We start from the raw sequence: 23,816 nt of genomic DNA, 5'->3' as shown, positions 1-23,816 counted from the left end.
TCCAGACCGCTCTGCATGTGTTAGAGGGTGCATCAGCGGGATTATTGGAAGTTACCAGGATTCGCGGAGCAGCAGGGCCGACATCCGTGGTCCGTGTAAAGTTCGATGGGCCCCTCCCTGATCGGGTGGCACTACACAGGACCTCGTATCAGGTCCAGCCCTACAACTTCCCTGTGTTACGATGTTACGCTTGTTATCTATTGGGCAACAGTCGCCTCGCCTGCCATAATGAAGCACACTGTGCAAACTGCGGCAAAACAGGCCATACAGACAGATATAACGGTGGGTGCAACTTCAGGGGAAGGTCAAGCTTCCCATGACCTTGGAGTCATTGGAGATGGGTTTGTGGATGACCTGACCTAGCAGTTTATGCCTTTGGGGAGATCTCCCTCCCCCCTGGCATATATGCATTAATGATATATAATGCATATGCCAGCCAGTCCAAGCCTAATCTTAAGATAATTCTCCTATCTCTCAATTTATTCTTTACCTACTCTTCACAGCAAGTCTTTGTCACCCACATTGAACAATATTCTAAGTCTTCACCACCCCAAAACTTGCCTCGCCACCCAACTTTTACCTTACCACACACCTTTGCTACCCATCATTTGGTTTGGGTTAAACATTCAAGGTTAAATGTTCGCCTTTGATCACCTAGCAGCAATTGAGGATACAGATGTAAGCTGATTGGAGAGTCGCGTTCCGAGTGTAAACTAGTAGAACGTAAGTCAAGAAACTGATTTAGTGATCCAGTAGTATGATCCACAATAGACTTGAGAATGGTCCAGGACGGACCGAAACGTCGCCGTCCCTTCACCTTCTAGTGTGTGGTCTGGTCAACATACTTCAGCCATGTTATTGTGACTCGTCGTCTGCAAATGATCCAGTAATTTGTTCCGCAAATTCACAACCCAGTTACCAAACCAGTATTTACCCAGGTATTTCCTAAATCTAAACTTATCTTCATTTAAAGCCTTATCAATAGCTTCCTTGTTATGCCCATTCATCCACTTGTACACTTCAATCATGTCACGTTAAGGTTTTTCCAACATCTCTTCATACGGAAGCTTTCTAATTTGCGGGATTAACTTTGTCATCCTAACTGACGTGTTCTAGTGAATTATGTCCATTCTTTAGTGTGGCGACCGAAACTGAACTGCATAATCTAAATGGGACCTAAAAACAATACGTTAATAAACCCAGCCGACTTATTGCTAACTCTTCTATAAATAAATCTATGGGAAAGAAAAGCTCTCAGCCTGCTAACAAGAGTGTACAAATCCACAAGGGCCGGGACGAGGATTCAAACCTGCATCCGAGAGCATCCCAGACGCTGCCGTAATCGACTGAGCTACGACATGGTCAAAAGGAGTTGAAACCGAAGATCTACTGAACTTACTGGATCCTGCAGCCTCTCCGAGGCACAAACCAGTGTTAGTGTAACAAGAATGTGAAGTTGTCTACGTCCATCTAGTTCCACCCGCTCCTCCCCAGAACTAGTTGTTAAATAAGCACTTTACCTTGACTCCTCTGATCCAACACTTGTCCACACGTGTCACACTCCTGAAAAAATATTTTTTACATATATTAAGGGCAAGTATAAGTAATTATCAAAAGAATGCACCAACCCGGGAAGGCTATGTAGCACCAGGGTAAGTATAAAGTTTATTTCAAATACAATCGAGTAGGAAAATACAATTATGAATTTCAAGAACACTGGAACCAATCACTGGAAAAGGTGAAATTGCAATGGAGATTAATTAAAGATTGTATCAACAATAGCGAGTAGGCAAGACTGATAAGACTGCAATAGCCTAACGAAATACATTTTTGTCTTGGACTCATGAGGCTATGGTTAAGCATCAATGTTCTTTTAAAGTTACATAGAAACACATTATCTTATTACGGTCTTCCACTAAAAACAAACCTTTAGCTAATCTTAGATAAACGTACTGTGTATTATTAATTTATTTAGCTGTTTATTGGCCTAAATTATATAAATAACATGCTTAAAACCTCTTAAGTACAGTATATGGTCTATGAGCACCAAACCAACGTTATTTTGCCTAGTAGATTACATTGTCAAAAAGGACCATTTACAGGTGAAACCATTTCATATCGCAGAGTAAACAAGATGGAAACAATTATCTTCCACATTTATTTGCACAATTGCCATCCTGATATGACCACTCCATCGCCCCAGTCGTTAACACACTAAGTGCAGGCGATGAGTCACAATAACGTGGCTAAAGTATGTTGACCAGACCACACGATAGAAGGTGAAGGGATGACGACGTTTCGGTCCGTCCTGGACCATTCTCAAGTCGACTTGAGAATGGTCCAGGACCGAAATGTCGTCGTCAACACACTAAACAATCTAGGGTGACTTGTTGCTAAACATTACAAGTCACCTTTACATTAGCTACAAGACACGTTGTGCATATTATCACACTACCTTTAATGTCATAATGCAGCAGTTTGTGCACTCAAAATACAGATAGACAAACTCCTCAAGAACCGTAGGGGAACCTTTGACAAGCCGCCGGCTTCCTGTTGCCGTAGAGGGCACTATGGAGAAATGGTGGCCCTCTGGTAAATTTAAGTCAATATTACCTAGGAGTTATGATGTACCAGCCATTAAACATCTGGGACTCGCAGTTAATATGAAAACAATCCTTAAGAATAGTTAAACGAATCTTTGACTTAAACGAACAACATTGAATATTCAACTGTACGAGTCTCTGTTGTGGTCCCATCTGGCCTACTGTGTCCTAATATGGAAACCTCACTTCAAAAACACATCAATGATTTTCCGCTTTGGAGAAAGTTCAAGACAGCAACAACAATCATGCCAGAACTTGTTCAACTGTCACTACCTCGAATCTTTGAAGGACTAACACTATAAATGTTTAAATTGTTGTAGATTTTGATAGATTAGCCTATAAATTTTCCTAGAAATTACCTACTTAATATTATCTGTTAGATTAAGGACCTGCCCGAAGTGCTATGCGTACTAGTGGCTTTACAAGAATGTAAACACATAGGGCTATGTACTCCTTGTCACCTGTCCTCTTAAAAATAGCGTCGCTTTTGGCCGTTTACCCGTATGGCCGAATATGGACGTAATTTGAAAATGAAAATAAATTTGGGATTTCTTTTTCAACAATAATAACTTAAGGGTCCTCTGGTAGGTTAGGTGGGCAGGAAATTCTCATAAAGTTTCAAAACGTTATGAAAAATGTTAATGGAAAGAATCCTCTTCTAAGCTGGCCGAGTAAGCCGGACGACTCAAACAGAAAACGGAACAGTGCGTCACTTTTGTGAGTCGATTTCATTTCAAATTACGTCCAAATTTGGCCATAGCGCCGCGCATACCAGCCAAAAGTGACGTTAGTTTTAAGAGGACGGGTTGATCAGAAACCCAATATAACTTGTAGTTATATAAATAAATAAATAAATAACAGCCGAGGCCTTTGTAATACTGACCAAGTTGGAGGTCATTAATACAGACCACTTCTCTAAAATGTCATATTTGACACAGACAGGCTGGACAACAGCTTCAAGCTCAACAAGCCACAATGTAACACAGAAAATAGATGTGTTGTTTCCCCCATAGGATTATTAACCCATGAACCCGCTTAACCACTCAAGTCGTAAATGCCGAGTCATTCCTCTTGTTCACAATATACACGAGACAAATCCTCAATAAAATAAGGGGGGAGGGAGTAGGAAGGCTGACCTTTGACAAGGTGCCGCCGTCCTGTCCCCGTCGAGGCCACTGTAGATGGTGGCCCTTAGGTCAATTCATCATACGAGCCCTTCTCCTTCCATCATTCTGAATCATGCTCATCATACTAACCTGCACCCCCTCAATCCCCCCCCCCCTCCACCATCTTCACACAATCTGTGGCCAACATTTCTCGTTTCATTCAGATTTTCATCAAAATATGTCGAAGATTTCTCTTTGGGTTGTTTTAAGGGGCCTGACAGCCGAGTGGACAGCGCTTCGGATTCGTAATCCTGAGGTTCCGGGTTCGATCCCCTGGTTGATGGGGTTCTGGGAGTTCTTCTACTCCCCAAGCCCCGGTGGAGGCTGAAACAAATGGGCACTTTCTTTCACCCTGATGACCCTGTTTACCTATCAGTAAATAAGTACCTGGGAGTTAGACAGCTGCTATGGGCTGCTTCCTGGGGATGTGTAAGAAAAAGAAGGCCTGGTCGAGGACCGGGCCGCAGGGGACGCTAAGCCCCGAAATCATCTCAAGATAACCCTAAGATTGCTGGCTAACTACTGGCATGGCTATTAAGGCCACCACAAGCGCCCTAATGACTTAACTAGCGGGTACACCTATGGCTGCCACCTGACAATCACCTCTATATTTTGTCTAAATACATAAAATATACAAAATAATAACGAATAACAACTTGACGTACACACCCCGAACAATCCTTCCTATATTATGATTGAGTAATAATATCTGTAACAATTTATTTTTTTTAACTGGTAATCAACATGACCCTTGCCTGGCGGCGGCTGGTCGACAACTGAGCCACACGTTGAAGCGGGACTCCCAGACGCGCCACTCACCCTTACTTCACCATAATATCTAAACTGTCAACCTCTAATACAGTTAAGCATCTGACCACCAGAGGCGTTAATGCTCCCCTATTACTACGCCATCCATATAATGATTTCTCTCATTATTCATTGCAACGTTTAAATACATTCATGTTCTGTAGTGACAGTGTCAGATGCAGGTGATGAGTCACAATAACGTGGCTGAAGTATGTTGAGCAGACCACACACTAGAAGTTGAAGGGACGACGACGTTTCGGTCCGTCCTGGACCATTCTCAAGTCGATTGTGAAGATGAGATTGATGAAGATTAAGCCACCCAAAAGGTGGCACGGGCATGAATAGCCCGTAAGTGGTGGCCCTTTTGAGCCACCACTTACCATAAATAGGCAAGAGAGATGATGAAGATTAAGCCACCCAAAAGGTGGCACGGGCATGAATAGCCCGTAAGTGGTGGCCCTTTTGAGCCATTACCAGTATCAAGAGCTGATACTGGGGATCTGTGGAGGTGCGTATGCACCCTGCATGGCGAGAGATGTCTCCCTTGTGAATGTGTTATGAAGATGAAGCCACCCAAAAGGTGGCACGGGCATGAATAGCTCGTAAGTGGTGGCCCTTTTGAGCCATCACCAGTATCAATAGATGATACTGGAGATCTGTGGAGGTGCGACTGCACCCTGCGTGACGGAAGATGTCTTCCGTGATTTAAACAGATTGAATTGATTGATGAAGATGAAGCCACCTAAAAGGTGGCACGGGCATGAATAGCTCGTAAGTGGTGGCCCTTTTGAGCCATTACCAGTATCAAGAGCTGATACTGGAGATCTGTGGAGGCGCGACTGCACCCTGCGTGACGGGAGATGTCTCCCGGACCAAGTGGTGACCAGATGGTGAAAAAGGCAAGAGAGGCAAATAGCCACCATAAATAGGCAAGAGAGAGCTGAGGAGGAAAGTAAGGTGTAGGGGATAGTAGTAATAATGAGAACTGCAGAAGGCCTATTGGCCCATACGAGGCAGCTCCTATTATAACCACCGAAAGAGAAAGAGATAGTAAGAATAAGAAGAGGATAGCAAGGGAGCGTAGGAGAAGACAATGAACAGAAAAAGGTATAAAAAGTCGTAATATCAAACTGCGAATACGTGCATAGAGCCAGAATTTGGCTCCAAAATATGGCTCAGGCCTCGAAATTGGGATGTTTGGGATATTTCGAAAACTGCAGGGAGGTTTGTGCAAAATGTGACTCACTGCCGCTTTCAGGACTTGGCATATGTTGGGGGAGAGTGGGGACGTATGGGGGAGAGTGGGGGAGTATGGGGAAAAGGAAACGAGGAAATCCTAGTAGAAATCCTATTAGAAACCCTACTAGGAATCCAAGTAGAAATCCTAATAGAAATTCCCTAGAAATCCTACTGGAAATTCCCTAGAAATCTTACTAAAATCCTACTAGGAATCCTTTATAAATCGTAATAGAAATCACCTAGAAATCCTACTTTTAAATCCTACTAGGAATTCCATAAAATCCTATTAGAAGTTCTACTAGGAATCCCACTAGAAATCTTAATAGAAATTCCCCTAGAAATCCTACAAGAAACCCTTCTAGAAATATTCCTAGGAATCCTACTAGAAATCACCTTAAAAATTCGACTAGGAATCCCCTGTAGATCCTACTAGAAATCCTACTAGGAATACTAGAAATCATACTAGAAATCCCCTACAAATTCTACTAGAAATCATACTACAAATCCTACTAAGAATCACCTAGAAATCTAACTAGAAATCCTACTAGGAATCTAACTAGGATTCTAGTATAAATCCTACTAGGATTCTAGTATAAATCCTACTACGAATGGTACGTACTAGAAACCACCTAGAAATTCTACTTAAAATCGTACTAGAAATCCTACGAGGAAATCCTAGTAGAAATCGTACTAGAAACCTTACAGGGAATCCTAGTAGAAATCCTACTGGAAATTCCCTAGAAATCCTACTAGAAATTCTACTTTAAATCACCTAGAAATCTTATTAGAAATCCTACTAGAAGTCCTACTAGTAATCCTACTAAAAAATCGAATCTAAATTCTTTTAGAAATCCTACTAGAAATCACCTAGGAATCCTACTAAGAATCCCACTAGAAATCTTACTAGGAATGCTACTAGAAATCCCGCTAGAAATCTTACTAGGAATCCTACTAGAAGTCCTAGTAGAAATCTTTCTAGAAATCACCTAGAAATTCTACTTGAAAACCGACCAGGAATCCCACTAGAAATCTTACTAGAAATTCTCCAGGAAATCCTACTAGAAATTTTCCTATAAATCCTACTAGGAATCCTATTAAAAATCCTACTAGGAATCCTATTAAAAATCCTAGTATAAATCCTCTTAGAAATTCCACTAGAAATCCTACTAGAAATCCGCTAGAAATCCTAATAGAAATTCCCCTAGAAATCCTACTAGAAATTCCCCTAGAAATCCTACTAGGAATCCCCAAGAAATACTACTACGGATCCCACTACAAGTCTTACTTGGAATCCTACTAAAAATCCTACTAGGAATCCCCTAGAAATCCTACAAGAAATCCTCGAAATTCTACTAGGAATCCCTTAGAAATCCTACTAGGAATCCTACTAGAAATTCCCCTAGAAATCCTACTAGGTGTCCTGTTAAAAATCACAGTAAAAATACTTTTTGAAATTCCGCTAGAAATTCTACTAGAAATTCCCCTGGATATACTACTAGAAATTACTTTAGAAATACCATTTGAAATTCGACGGAAAATCCCTAGCAATCCTACTAGAAACCTTGCTAGTAATCCAAGTAGAAATCTCCCAGAAATTCTACTAGAAACCTTACTAGGAATCTTAGTATAAATTGCTTGCTTGGAGCGGCCCGCAGGGCCACATACCCACCACAGCCCGGGTGATCCGGAACTTCTCTTAGAAAACCGTCCAGTTTTCTCTTGAAGATGTCCACGGTTGTTCCGGCAATATTTCTTATGCTCGCTGGGAGGACGTTGAACCACCGCGGACCTCTGATGTTTATACAGTGTTCTCTGATTATGCCTATGGCACCTCTGCTCTTCACTGGTTCTATTCTGCATTTTCTTCCATATCGTTCACTTCAGTACGTTGTTATTTTACTGTGTAGATTTGGTACTTGGCCCTCCAGTATCTTCCAGGTGTATATTATTTGATATCTCTCTCGTCTTCTTTCTAGTGAGTACATTTGGAGGGCTTTGAGACGATCCCAATAATTTAGGTGCTTTATCTCGTCTATGCGTGCCGTATATGTTCTCTGTATTCCCTCTATTTCAGCAGTCTCTCTTGCTCTGAAGGGGGAAGTGAGTACTGAGCAGTACTGTTACGGACCCGGATTCAACGTCCGAGCCTGGAGCTGTGACAAACACGCCATCTGTGGGTCAGCTCCCGAAACCCCCGCCAAACGAACGACGACACCTAGTGAGGACAGCGTGTACTGGCCTCGAGGACCAGTTTCCGGTCTGGTTCAGCACTCAACACCGCCGCTCCTGACCTCTGGTGAGGTGGTGCTCCGACGACAGCGCCATCTATGGACTGGATGCGTCAGGTGTTAGTATCTGAGCCTGTGAGTGTGGTGTATTAGTGTCCATTATTGATGACGTGTCTGCTTACAGAGCCGACCTGGGACCACTGTGTTGAAGGTGAAGTCAGTCTACCCGAGGCAGCCAGTCTCCATACTGTGAAGTTTGCTGCAGCTGTTGTGACGTCGTCCCCCCGGAAGAACACTGTGGTGTGTTAAGCCTGCCAGTGGAGTGGCAGTGGAAGGATTTACCCGGGACCGACGGTTGGAGACGATAATCCACTGGGGTATTGAGGACAGGAGGGTGATTGGTGATATCACACGAGACTCCTGTCTAGGGCGTACCCCTTTTATCGTTCGTGGAGTGGCCGTACCAGCCTTGGTGGCTCAGTACCTGCCAGCAGACCTGCTGGACGTGTGGTTGACGGCCTCCACGACGGTGCCCCCAGTGGACCTGTGTTGTGGCTGACCTGTGGCCAGGGTAGGCTCGGCGTTTCTCAGAAGACACGTCTTGAGGCCACGAAGGAAGCACCGCGGACTCGGCACCTAGCTTCTTAATCAAGAGTCTTCAGCAGAAGACTAGTTTTGTGCATGATCCCCTTTGTAAAGTGTTAATACCCCTCCCCCTTGTGTACTCTATTATTTTATATATTTAAATGGTGATGGTGAAGATTATATTATATTAAGTTCTTACCTTTCTTTCCCTACTCCCTTTAAGTTACTTGCGTCACGGATCGCATCCCTTGATAGCCTCTACTGGCTTGGGGCCGGATATATATCTTCCTCTAACTACATCAGAGTGAGAACCCCGTTGCGTCCCGAGAGGGCCGTAACAAGTACTCAAGACGGGACAACACAAGTGATTTGAAGAGTACAACCATTGTGATGGGATCCCTGGATTTGAAAGTTCTCGTAATCCATCCTATCATTTTTCTGACTGTCGCAATATTTGCTTGGTTATGCTCCCTAAACGTTAGTTCATCAGACATTATTATTTCCAAATCCTTTACATGCTGTTTTCCTACTATGGGCAGATTTGATTGTGTTTTGTACGCTGTATTATGTTTAAGATCCTCATTTTTACCGTACCTGAGTATCTGGAATTTATCACTGTTAAACATCATGTTATTTTCTGATGCCCAGTCGAAAACTTTATTAATATCAGCTTGAAGTTTTTCAATGTCTTCAGCCGAGGCAATTTTCATACTGATTTTTGTGTCATCTGCAAAGGATGATACGAAGCTGTGACTTGTATTTTTGTCTATATCTGATATGAGAATAAGGAAAAGCAGTGATGCAAGGACTGTACCCGTAGGTACAGAGCTTTTAACTGCGCTCGGGCTAGATTTTATATGGTTGACAGTTACTCGCCGAGTCCTGTTTGACAGAAAACTGAGTATCCAGCGTCCTACTTTACCGGTTATTCCCATTGACTTCATTTTGTGTGCTATCACGCCATGATCACATTTATCGAAAGCCTTTGCGAAGTCCGTGTATATCACATCAGCATTCTGTTTTTCTTCTAATGCCTCAGTGACTTTGTCGTAGTGCTCAAGTAGCTGTGAAAGGCACGATCTTCCCGCTCGAAATCCATGTTGGCCTGGGTTGTGAAGGTCATTGGTCTCCATGAAATTGGTGACCTGACTCCTAATCACTCTCTCAAATACTTTTATGATGTGCGATGTTAGTGCAACTGGTCTATAATTCTTTGCCAATGCTTTGCTCCCTCCCTTGTGTAAAGGGGCAATGTCAGCTACTTTAAGTGCATCTGGTATCTCCCCCGTGTCCAAGCTCTTCCTCCACACTATACTGAGTGCCTGTGCTACTGGCACTTTGCATTTCTTTGTAAATATTGAATTCCTTGAATCTGGACCTGAGGCCGAGTGCATGGGCATGTTTTCCATTTCTCTTTCAAAGTCTAGTGCGCTCGTGTTGATATCGGTTATATTTACAGGGGTTTGAATATCCCGCATAAAGAAATTGTCTGGATCTTCCACTTTCATGTTGTGTATTGGAGTGCTAAACATGTCCTCATACTGCTTTTTTAGGATTTCACTAATTTCTTTGTCATCCTCCGTGTATGAACCTTCACTTGTACGAATAGGTCCAATACTGGCAGTGGTTTTTGCTTTTGATTTGGCATATGTGAAGAAGTATTTTGGATTTATTATTTTGGATTTATTATTTTGGATTTATCTTTATTTCCCCATACTCCTCCATACTTCCCCACTTTCCCCTATACTCCCCTTCACTCCTATAGGGGATTTCTAGTAGAAATCCCACTAAACACCTTACTAGGAATCCTAGTAGAAATTCTACTATAAATTCCCTAGATATCTTATAAGAAATCTTACTAGAAATCCTATTAGGCATCCTACTAGAAATCCGACTAGGAATCCCCTTGAAATCCTACCAGAAATCCTTTTAGATGTCCTACTAGGAATCCCCTAGAAATCCTACTGGGAATCCCCTAGAAATCCTACTAGAAATGGTCCTAGAAATCCTGCTCTTAATCACCTAGAAATCCTGCTCTTAATCACCTAGAAATCCTACTAGAAATCTTACTGGAAATCCCACTAGGAATCCTACTAGGAATCCCCTAGAAATCTTAAAATCCTACTATAAATTCTTCTAGAAATCCTACTAAAAATCACCTAGAAATCCTACTAGAAATCTTACTAGCAATCCTAATAACAATCATACTAGAAATCTTACTAGCAATCCTAATAAAAATCATACTAGAAATCTTACTAGTAATTGTAGTTGAAATCCAACTAGAAATTCCCTAGAAAATCCTACTAGAAGTCCTACTAGGAATCCCCTAGAAATCCTACTAGAAATTCCCCTAAAAACCTAACAAACCTAACCTAAACTTACCTAACATAACCTAAACCTAATCAAAACCTAACTAATATAACCTAACTTAAACTTAACCTAAGACGGTTAGGTAGAGAAATAGAATTTCAATTGAACTCAAGCTACAAGAATCATACAAAACCCAGGAGAGGCAAAGAGAGCAAAAGGCCATCAGTGAAATAGAGAGAAATCCTAAATATTTTTTCTCCTATGCAAAATCAAGATAAAAAACCACGTCTAGTATCGGGCCCCTGGGAAAGGGAGATGGAACTTTCACCGATGACAACAAAGAAATGAGCGAGTTGCTGAGAAAGCAGTAAGACTGTTTTCAGCAAGTCACTAAACACACTAAAGATTGATAACCCAAATGAATTTTTCATGGATATGATACCAACATCAAATTACACATCGGGCTTCACCCTATCCCCACTGAATTTTGAAGAAGCCATAAACAGTATGCCTGTGCACTCTTCACCAGGCCCGGATTCTTGGAACTCCATATTCATCAAGAACTGTAAAAAACCACTATCGCAGGCCCTTCACATTCTTTGGAGACAAAGCCTAGATACTGGCGTTATCCCTGACATACTAAAAACAGCAGAGATAACACCACTCCATAAAGGAGGAAATAAGGCAGACAAAAAATTACAGACCGATAGCACTAACATCGCACATCATAAAAAATTTTGAGAGTGCTATGAAGTAAGATCACAAAATACATGGAATCACAGCATATCCATAACCCCGGACAACATGGTTTCAGAACAGGGCACTCTTGCCTGTCACAGTTGCTGGACCACTATGACATGGCATTAGATGCCATGGAAGACAAACAAAATGCTGATGAAATTTACAGATTTCGCAAAAGCCTTTGACAAATGTGACCTGTAGCACTATCATCCTTTGCAGATGACACTAGGATCTTCATGAGAGTAGGCAACATAGAGGACACGGCAAACCTCCAATAAGATGTAGATCAGGTCTTTCTATGGGGTACAGAAAATAATATGGTGTTTAACGAAGATAAATTCCAGCTCATGCGCTACGGAAAAAATGAAAATATAAAAATGGAAACCACGTACAAAACTCAGGCAAATCATAACATAGAACGAAAAGATAATGTAAAGGATCTGGGTGTACTCACGTCAGAAGACCTTACCTTTAAAGAACACAATAAAGTAGCCGTCACAACTGCAAGAAAAATGACAGGTTGGATAACAAGAACTTTTCACACTAGAGATACTGTACCGATGATGATACTTTTCAAAACGCTTGTGCTCTCTAGAGTGGAGTACTGCTGCACAATGACAGCCCCTTTCAAAGCTGAAGAAATTGCTGACCTGGAGAGCATGCAGAAATCCTTTACTGCTAGAATCCACTCAGTAAAACATCTAAACTACTGGGACCGACTTAAAGAGCCTAAAACTGTATTCCCTTGAGCGCAGGCGGGAGAGATACATAAAAATCAATACGTGGAAAATAATAGATGGGCTGGTCCCAAACCTGCACACAGAAATAACATCACATGAGACCAGAAGACATGGCATAATGTGCAGAATATCCCCGTTGAAAAGCGGAGGTGCAACGGGTACTCTGAGAGAGTACTCTATCAACATCAGAGGCCCGAGACTGTTCAACACGCTTCCACTACACATAAGGGGCATAACTGGCTGACCCCTCACAGTGTTCGAGAGAACTTGACAAACACCTCCAAAGGATACCTGATCAACCAGGCTGTGACTCATACGTCAAGCTGCGAGCAACCACGTCCAACAGCCTGGTTGATCAGTCCAGCAACCAGGAGGCCTGGTCGACGACCGGGCAGCAGGGACGCTACAACCTGTCCTCTTAAAAATAACGTCACTTTTCGCTCGTATGCGCACTATGGCCGAATTTGAACGTAATTTGAAATGAAATCTACTCATAAAAGTGACGTACTGCTCCGTTTTCTGTTTGAGTCGTCCGGTTTACTTGGCAAGCTTGGAAAAGGATTCTTTCCATTAACGTTTTTCATACCGTTTTGAGACTTTATGAGAATTTTCTGCTCACCTAACCTATCAGAGGACCTTTAACTTACTGTTGAAAAAAAAATCCCAAATTTATATTCATTTTTTTTTTTAATTTTCAAATTACGCCCATACTCGGCCATACGGGCAAACGGCCAAAAGCGACGTTCTTTTTAATTAGACAGGTTGGACGCTAAGCCCTGGAAGCACCTCAAGGTAACCTCAAGGTATGTCAGCAGGAGCACAAGGCTTCAAAAGGACAGAGGACTGCCCCATGGAGCATCACACGCCGGCAGCCACCCACTAAGCCCCCCTCACACAACAGACTGTAAAGGGAGAGGGGGGGGGGATTATTTAACAAAATCAGCATGGAAAATCATATAGGTCACAAAAAATGCTATATCTTGTTTTAACTTTTATATAGAAAAGATTACACAATTAAAATAAAGAACTTGCCAGACGTTGTTTACCAAACCACACACTAGAATGTGAAGGGACAACGATATTTCGGTCCGTCTTGGACCATTCTCACAATCGACTTCAGAATGATCCAGGATGGACCGAAAAGGCGTCGTCCCTTCACTTTCTAGTGTGTGGTTTGGTAAACATATTTCAGTCACGTTATTGTGACTCCTCATCTGCATTTGCCAGGCATTATCTTGACTAGGCTATGGATAGCCCTCCATACGTCATGGAATTACTGTACTGGGACAAGTATCCAACACGTGAGAAATATGACACCTGTCTAATTACCCATAACTGTATACTGATGACAATGTTTAAGACAAACAATTTCAAAGTGGTACTGCAAAGTATATTTTCTAATAGCATAATAGGTGCAAATATAACATTTTACTTTGACCTAGGAAAATATTTATATAAAACAGTGTAATGCACTCTTAAGGTGTCCACACTTCTTTACAGTTCCAGGCGTCTTTACTGGATGAAATTAAAAATTTCCTGAACATGACAGGCATTGAATACTTGCCACCAGCTGCTTTACTCTGAATGCTCCTGACTGTAGTTAAATCTTCACACAAGTGTTTACAAGACTTATTGAGACGACTCATTTGAATACCCAACGTACAATTTTAAATCTCTCGCATGATAAATCAATGCAGACTTTAATCATGACTTTCCTTCTGTACAAACATCTTTGATAATTATTTATAAAGCAAATTTTATATTGTTTACTCAACTCTGCACCTCAAGGGTCTATTTTACCTGTAATGCACCTTAATAATAATTACATCAATAATTAACCTTGATTTATTGTGAGAAATAATCCACATTTCAGCACATCATTTGCCACATTTTTTTTAGGTAAGTAATTTAAGAAATGAAACGGCAAATTATGAGCATCACGGCCACAAATTCCCAGATGAATTTTTATTACTTTTAATACACTAAATTTTATGAGGGAAATGTTCATATGCCCCAATTTAGTACTCTTGGCAAATTTACCCACATATGCTGTGTGGGTTCTTTGGTAACACCTACAAAATTATTCTTCATCCTCTTACATTTTTATAACTTGATGCATTTACTTGACTGGGTACTTTAACTACACTCAATGCTTCCGGATGGGAACCCTGTGCTCTAGCTCACATTTTAGGGGAATAAGTTTCATCGTATTTTGTTCTTATTTAAAGATTTTATGGTAATTTTATCAACTTGCACAACAATTTATATAAATTTATTACAATAATTGATAATTTAATTCTGTATTCTTGCATCATCAATAGCTATCTTGAAAACCACTAGCCTGCTTCACCAACTTGTGTATGCATCAGAAAAGTGGACTGGTGGTAGTGTAGATAGCAGTGGAAGACAAAAGCAAACAGACTAAATTTGTTAAACCTAAGTTCATATATTAATTGGGAAACATGAGTGTAGTAATGGTGTCCCAAGATACACATTACACATTTCTTTTATATTATCCAAGTTTTGTAATTTCAAAAAACTATCATTATACAGTATTGGAAATTACCCAATATATTTGCACAGCAGAAGTCTACAGTAAAAAGCTCCCAATATTTAATTTAGCTCTGTCTTTGTAGATACTGATCATTTTTTTCATACCACTTGGTAAACTCGTCTTTAACATTTATTCGGTCTTTTTCTTTCGTCTTCCACGTCCATCTTGAGCACCACCAGCACGCTTCCCTGACTTCATATACAGACCCCTGGGCTTGCTCTTCTTCCTTTCTGCTCGTTCCTTCTCTTCTAGTTCCTGGTTTTCACGTTCAATGAGAGTAATTAATGTATTACATCGGCGCTGGAGCTCCAATGCTGTTCGACTTTTGATGAACCAATCAAACCGGAATTGAGGTGCAGATCTGAAATACAAAGCCAAAGATACAGAGCAGACACTGACAACAGAATCATTCCAGGAAATTAACAGGGCACACAGTTTTCTGTACTGAAATTTTAATTACATAAAACACAAGGCACTGAATATCATGAAACACACTTTTCTGGTGGGACCCTAAGTAGTTCCCTTGTGCTAAGCACTGGTTAAGGCATACATAACAAGAACCACAGTTAACCACTGAACTGCTCTGCATTAAAATATGACACACCTGTGATGCGCAGAAAATAAATTCTTTCCAAAAAATTAGTTTCTCTTCTTATATTGTTAATATGCAGTCTCTGATCACGGGAAACTAAAAAGAAATATTGTAAGTGACATACTTTAGAATGTACATAAGAATGTCACATACTTTAGAATGTGACGTACACAATGGAGCTGGGAAGCTGAGCAAATCATGGGTGGTGAGCGACGGAGTGCTCAAGATCACTAGGCCCCTCCACCTCGTGGGGCAGCAGTTGCCACAAATATAATGTTTCACAATTATTTTGATGTTTCTCATTCGTTTCTTCTCTGGTTTTTGTTGTAATATTATTCAAACATGTGTAATTTGTGGAATTTAAATAGTTCATAGTGTAGAACATCGCAATGCTCAAAATTATGGGGGTCATATATGTGACAAACATATTATATTCTAGAATCAATCAGTGCTTTTGCTGTTATTACACTATATACACACATTGTATATACCCATCTACATGTGTGATCACCATAATGAACCACTAAGTTGGTATGGTGAGCCCAACAAACAAGATTGAGCTGCCACACCCAGCCAGCCCTCCCCTCACTCCTCCAACACCTTACTCGCCAATATTCCTCCTCCCACCATACTGTTATTGTTTTTATTATACTATTTACACACATTATGTATAAGTATCTATGTGTTTTATTCACTAACTATACAACTAAGCTGGTATTGTATCCAAACAACAGTGGCTGCCACCATACACTGCATGACAACTCACACAGCAGATGACGACAGGAGTACACTGCCACCTCCCTCAATAAAATGGCTCCTCCCAACATACTCCTGTTGCTGTTATTACACTATATACACATGTTACATATATGTATCTACATTTGTGGTCACCATAGCGAATCACTAAGCTAGTATGGGGGGTCCAAACAAAAGTAGCTGCCCCAAACAGTAACATTACCTCGATCCCCTTCCTCCCTCATCAAAATTCCTCCTCCCAAAATACTACGCAGAGCTAATTATCACCACAATCCTGCTATTATCAGAATCTTGGTCACAATCCTGTATATGAATAATTTACCACAATTTTATTTTGTAAAGGAACATGAGAAGTTGTTTGAAGATTCCTAGATGACAAAATAATGTGATGCTGTGGCTAATGCTGTGAACATCTTGAACGGCATTGATTCACTGATATTTGAACATTGTACACAGTCATTATCACACTCAGGCTCTTCTGTAATACTGGCTAAATAATACCAGTTACATACATATTTTGACATTATTAGGCGATGCTGCGGTCACAAGCTGAACAGCAGTGCTGTGAGCTCCTGCTGCCTATGTCAGCCTTGGTTGCTCACTCAGTACTAAGGCTCTCACACCTGGGAATGTTGCCCAAAATTTAAAAAAAAAAATGGTGTCTGTCTACAAGAGCCCCGAGGAAGCTGATGTGAACCCCATATAGCCGCAGGAGTTTTGAATCATACGCTATACCTACAAGATCCTCGAGGCGCGTTGCGCACCACTCGTAGACGGTCTCTAGGTACGTTGAGCAGTGCAGTGCTTCAAGACACACCCTAACCTAATGCATGTTAATATCAGAATCTGAATCTCTTATCTTACAACAGGTTTGCATCACTATTAATCTCCGAATCCAGCAGCAAATATTAAAAACCAACGTTGAATGTAATTACAAACAGAGATCACAATAGTGTGATGCAAATGAACAAATCCACAAAGCAGTCAATTTAGGCGCGTCTGGGATCCTCTCAGACGTAGGTTCGAACCCTCATCATGGCCCTTGTGGATTTGTTCATTGAATAATGTTTCACCCAGAAACAACACTACATCTCACTGATGTAGTGCTATCCTATTTGGGGTCATCAGTCACAGAATTCTTGTTGCCGTCGACCAAGGAAGGCACCTAGAAAGGTTAGCGAAACAAAACTGACCACAGTCTGGTTGAAAATTGTGAGCTACGTCCTCAAAATAGCAAAAGAACTCCCCCAGAAAGCAAACAGCTTTTTTTCATCCAACTATATAGTTAGTGCCCCCCTCCCCCCCACTAGGGGGGTAGGAGGAGCCGGCAACCCACCTGTTCAGGTCTTGAATGATGAAACCAGCTGACCGAAGAGAGGGAGACTGGCAAGGAGCCTCCGGGACTCGGCCAGAAACTGGCGTTTCATTACATTCAATACGTGTACTGGTTTTCTGTGGTTAGTCCCATTGGCTCCCTGAAGCTAACTACCCACAGTGAAGGCAAACAGGGACTTACCAGGAAGATGGCAGCACCGTAGGACTCAAAGCAAGGAAGAGACCGAAGGCCGCGACAGGCACCCCAAAGCCATACAAGGGTGCCGAGGAACTGGGACGTTCACGAGATACCTGGCGACCAGGACACGTTTGACCTCCATAACCCCTGAGCCTGTACATCATCCCAAGACATATTGGCAAAGACAGCCGAAAGAGCGGCATACTTCCTAACATCACGGATGTGAGGGTAGACTGCAAGTTGACTAGACTTAATGACACTGCAGGCAACCCAGGAACAGACCCGTCTGTTGTGGCATTGACCCGTGCTCGCTTGTGCTCTCCACTCTAAGCTGTATTACAGCTCACATCCACCCTCAGATGATGTAAAACACTACCTACATGCAGCTAAGTACATGGAGTCCAAGCAAATCATAACACATCGACCTCAATCTCAATCAACCAACTCAATCAACCTATTGTATCGCAAACGAAATTCAAAAACTTTTCCTGCTGTGAGCATCAGTGCCTACTGCCTACCTCCGTGCTGCCTGACCCAAGTTTCTGCTACAATATCTTCCCCATACCATACTCAACCAACCATGAATCTCAAAAGCAAGTTTGCACAGGTAAAAAAGAACCAAAAATCTCCAAGCAAGGCATCCACCGAGAACAACACCATCAGCTGTCATTCTTTACCCTCTAGGGTCTGTGGCGGCACTGCTCTTCCCTCAACCCCATCACTGGGCAAGGGAATTGTGTCCTCTCAATCATCTGCAAATTGCTCGCTAACATCCCACTTCACGCACTTCAAGCGTGCTGCTGGTCACTCGCAGAATTTCCATAACTGGAACGAGAATCAGTGGTTCAAAAAGCTGTCTAGTCATTGAGGCTCAAATTATCATCATTCAGAGCCTTCAAATTGAGGATCAAGCTAACCGCATTAACCTGCAACAACAGCAACAACAAATAACCTTCTCCGTGAGGATGTTAGAGCCTGTCAAACTACTCAACAACAACTCCAGCATGACATAAACCGTCTCCATGAGGAGAATATGCGTCTGAAAACCAATGAATCCGTCAAAAGACGAGGAAGCTCTTTACAAAATGAGTGTAAGTGTCAGTACTGTAACCGCTCAACAATATCTCCCAGGATGAACAAGACCAGCAAAAGTTGCTGGACTTTGTTATTGTGTCCTCTTCAGCCATCCCTGTGGAAAGCAAAGGTGAGAAGTGCGTTATATTGTACATGCATTCATAAAAGACCAACTGCGTTGTGAAATCAACAAAACCAACATAATTTCTGCCTAAAGATCTCAGATAACCTAAGGAATCTTATCATAAACAACAATCTCAACAAAAATCATATCATTCTAGGTGACTTCAATATTGACCTGTGTCAACAAAATAGCCCTCAAGTCGACTATTTCCTAAACAGCACGAACTCCTGTATGCTAATCCCCACAATCACTAAGCCCACCCGAATCACTCAAACATCCACTACTGCCCTGGATCACTTATGGACTAACGTAACAGCTTCCTTTGCATCTGGTATAATCACTGACAGAACAACTAACCACTACCCTACCTTCCTCATAGCAAACATGGACATAATACCACCAGATAACAAGAAACTTACCTACAGGCTACATAGTAAAGCAGCAATAGGCAGACTCACAAATGCACTTCACAATATAAACTAGGAATCTGAATTCAATAATACACAGGATATAAATTCATTAGCTAACCTCTTCTTTTCCAAAACCCTAAGCCTCTACAACACTCATTGCACCCCCCTCTCCCCTCACCAAGCAAGTAACTGGCAAAAGATTAAACAATCCTTGGCTCACAAGTGGCACATTCAAAACAATCAATACCAAACATGAATATGAAAAAACTTAGGATTGGCCTATTAACAAAGGAAATAATTAAGAGGTACTTATCAATATTTACCAGTAAAAGAAAATCAAAACTTTCCTATTATGTGAGTAGATTCAAAGAAGCAAAGGGCAACATGAAAAGCACATCAAAAGCCATCTCTAACATCATAGGAACTAAACAACATTCACATAACCAGATAAAACTCTCCAAGGATGGTTATACACCTCCAACAAATTTAGAAATGGCAACCGAGTTTAATAGAAAAAAAAAAAAAAAAATTCAGACACATGATACCACATATCTTTCAGGCAGCTATCCAAACTCACTTCTCCTTTCACCAATCTGTTTACTGCTTTACTGCCCATTGTTTCTCGCTGGCGCCTGGGATCGAACCCAGGACCACAGGATCACAAGTCCAGTGTGCTGTCCGCTCGGCCGACCGGCTCCCTCCCTTTATGCTAAACAAACTCACTCCACACATTCTCTTGTGCCATTTACATTTACAAAACCTTGTTCTTAAGTGCAAACCCTGATCTGAAACTCTTCTTGGACAGATGTAATAGAACCCATAATCACCATACCAGAAATAAATATCTCTTCGATATCCCCCGAGTCAAACTTAACCTATGTAAACAGGTTAAGAACCCTTTTCCCCATACTACTCTCACACACAATTTCCATTACAACTCCCTGGCTCATTTAAATTATACTTGGCACCATCTCAAGGGAGAGCTGCTTCACAGCCTTGCACCAAGTAAAATATTGGTGGATGACCCCTTAGCGTTCTAAGCCCTCTAGCGAACTTCCAATGGGGTAGGACAACAACCCCTAATGCAAGATTACAATATTATGGAAGAGATCATTACTTCATGTTATTATCTTGGCCACTGGCGTGCAAGTGCTTGGTTGTTAGCTCTTGGGGTAACTCAACGTGGGCTATTGCAAGTGCAAGGAGCAATTGAAGGTCCTCTGTGAGGACCTTCAATCTAGTCATTAATCACATCTTATCAAATACAAACATGCAGGAAAACAGTCAAGTTGATACCAAGTAATGATCTCGTCTTACCTTACAGCTGCTCGTAACTCCTCGTACACATTTTCTTTATCAAAGCCCAGTTTATGCAGCATACACACAAGAAAGCGGTCTTCCTCCTCAGAATAGTTCTTCCCCTTGTTAGTTCCATAAGAGATTCGCAGCTGATGGAAGGGTGCTCTGTACCGAGCCATCTGGAGGGAAAAATATTTAATTTAAACTTATGTTTGCTCCACTATGGCATACTATTGCACAGACCTGTACTTACCTAGTAGTTCTTGTGGGGATTGAGCTTCATCTCTTTGTTTCACCTCTCAACTCTCAACCTACTAACTGGTGAACAGGTTTCTGAGCCTACTGGGCTCTATCATATCTACATTGCTAGATATAACATAACTAGTACCTACACTTCAGCAATTAAAATTTTAAGATGGTTGCACAAAATTGCAACCAGTTTTTTGCTACTTTTAAAACATAACTGATCCTACTTTATAACAAAATTTGCATTCTTTGATAATGCATCTTACCTTGGCATCAAGGGCCTTTTTAATTGATGTCCTACGGTGAATTTTTGCCTCTCCCCTCTCAATTTGTGCCAGAATTCTATCACAATCTTGAAGCTCTGAGCAGCGATCCCAGAAGACTGCGGAGTATTCCATCATCTCATCTGGTGTTTTACCTTCAACTTCCTGTAACAATTTTTTTTTTATAAATAAAATAGCAGTTTTATGTCAACCATAAATCAAATAGCAATGTATGTTGAAAATTTATGAACTTAACTAATTACAGGTAAATGGTCTTGTCAAAATTAGTAAACTTTCCTACTCTTCCTGCATGATATCAGCAACTGAAGTTGATATAAAGCCAGACTATCTGCAACTGAAGTTGTAGATAAACTTCAGTTCACTGACCAATTGTCACAGTATGTTTAACCAACGATAATAGCCAAGTACAAACTGTACATGCCAATGGTCCCTCAAATAAGATTCCTGTCAATCAAACCCACCTTGGCAATGTTTTTGATATCGTCTCGGCCAAATTTCTCATTGGCTTTGATAAACTGGTTGAAGTCTCTCTTACTCCAGTTGAGAAACCCTTGTGTTAGGAGACTGTCTCGTTCTTCAATCTCCTCTTCTGTAACTGGCTCTGCTTCATCTATTTTTTGTTGCTCCTCCCTCTGGATGCGAGCAGCATCTCCCATAAACTCTGGGTTCTTGGGAACCTGCAACACAAGATTAATTCATCACTAAAGCAAACAGTACAATGCAAAGCATGGTAAAATATTTGGAGCAGGATGGGGATTGACTCAGCATCCTGGATAACTCCCAGATGCCTTGACCTTGACTAAGGGACCACAACATGCTAAAGATTATACATCTTGATAGTTGCCTGGATTCACTGGAAGTCTGGAGGCACACAAATAACCCACATGAACTTTGGCATAGATAATGGTGTTCTCCACCAAATGCTTCCTTCAAATACAGTGAAATTACAATAATGTGAGAGCTGTATGAAAATACCTACGAGCACGTTATTGTGACTGGCCCATATGAGGTAACTCTTATTTATATCGTTATCTATCTTGAGGTTATCTTGAGATGATTTCGGGGCTTAGCGTTCCTGCGGCCCGGTCCTCGACCAGGCCTCCTTTTTGTTACACACCCTCGAACAAGCAGCTCGTAGCAGCTGTCTAAGTCCCAGGTACCTATTTACTGCTAGGAAACAGAGGCTCTGCCCATTTATTTCCGCCTCCACCGGGGATCGAACCCAGAACCTCAGGATTACGAATCCTAAGCGCTCTCCACTCGGCTGTCAGGCTCCTGTCGTAGATATAAACATCTATCTACTTGTTTGTATTGTAGATATAAATAGGATCTACAATGTATGGGCTAATCACAATAACATGCTCAACAGATTGTTCAGACCTATCACATTTTTGTGATGCATTGTGTATGTAAAGAGAGCCTCATATGGGCATACATTCATTGTAGGCCTAAATACATTATTACTATAGTTAGTAATGTACAGAATCCACATTTTTGTAAACAGATGAACATAGATCTAGTTATTCAACACAAATACTACAGTGAATAACCTAACAAGTATAAAAGCAGTAGTCTAGACATCCAAGGTCAACACTGAGTAGAGCGTAATCTGCCTTCAGCCACTGCGTATCCGACACAAGGTTTGGTGTTGATAGATGGGAGCTGGAGTCCCACACAGTCAACTTGTACAGTGCACAAAATTGGTTACAATGTAGATTTTAAGTTTATTTCTACTTTTCTGAGCATTTCACATTCAAATTAATTATTCTATGTTTTTTTTTTTTTTTGCATAGGAATGCCATAGATGCACATAAAAGGTTAATTCTAATATAAAGCCAGACTTTAGTTTCTAGTACAGTACTATACAAACATTTCTCTCAAAGAAAACTGATCAAAAAATTTTTTTTAATTACTCAAACAACAAAATAATTATGAAAGCAAAGTTTGATATTATAACTGTAGGATTATTATACAAGGCATTTTTGTTTATACCTCTCCATGGTAATGTGGTCTGATCCCTAACCTTGCAACACCAGATAAAACTAGAGGTGAAATCATGATAGTTTTAGGATGGCAAGGGTTAAAAGCCGTTATAATATTGTATATGCAAAACAGCTGTGGGAAAAATTTTCTAATAATGTATACTCAGGTTCTCTCTTTTGCATTATAACAATGCTAAAAATAGTTGCTAAAATGAGCCAACACGTCATCCACACTATGTAAGCAAACATTCCAATGACACTAAAACATGTCGTCCATCTCAAAATGATAAGAAATCCAGTTCCATTAATTTTTTATATTTTTCACTTTTTGGGGCATAATGAGTGAACAGCTCATCAAGGAAATATCCAGAGATCACATCGGCCACTGAAACAATAATCGCTCTGCTTACGACTATTTTCACTATTCTTTACTAATTATCTGCCAGATAAGTACGAGTTATGTTTTGTTTTCTTTTAACTGTGATATAGACCAATAATGCGTGCACATTTTCAGGTAACCCCCACCTCGACCAGTAATGCCACAAGGCATCGACCCCGACGGC

The 23,816-nt window shown here is 41.1% G+C and overlaps 1 protein-coding gene across 2 annotated transcripts in view; it reads right to left on the bottom strand.

Moving 5' to 3' along the window:
- Positions 1–13,397: 13,397 nt before the first annotated feature.
- LOC123758455 (chromatin-remodeling complex ATPase chain Iswi) overlaps positions 13,398–23,816 on the bottom strand; it is an 89,651-nt gene continuing 79,232 nt past the window's right edge. For both annotated transcript variants that reach the window (XM_045742889.2, XM_045742890.2), the window contains 4 exons: positions 21,733–21,948; positions 21,254–21,415; positions 20,760–20,920; positions 13,398–15,334 (listed from right to left, as the gene is read on the bottom strand). In XM_045742889.2, coding sequence (XP_045598845.1) covers positions 15,103–15,334; positions 20,760–20,920; positions 21,254–21,415; positions 21,733–21,948 — 771 coding nt within the window. In that variant the 3' untranslated portion in view covers positions 13,398–15,102. The remainder of the gene's footprint in view (positions 15,335–20,759; positions 20,921–21,253; positions 21,416–21,732; positions 21,949–23,816) is intronic.

The sequence above is a fragment of the Procambarus clarkii genome, chromosome 11 (assembly GCF_040958095.1).
Source record: "Procambarus clarkii isolate CNS0578487 chromosome 11, FALCON_Pclarkii_2.0, whole genome shotgun sequence".
In the NCBI taxonomy this organism is placed as follows: domain Eukaryota; kingdom Metazoa; phylum Arthropoda; class Malacostraca; order Decapoda; family Cambaridae; genus Procambarus; species Procambarus clarkii.
This window is presented reverse-complemented; position numbering and strand designations above follow the sequence as displayed.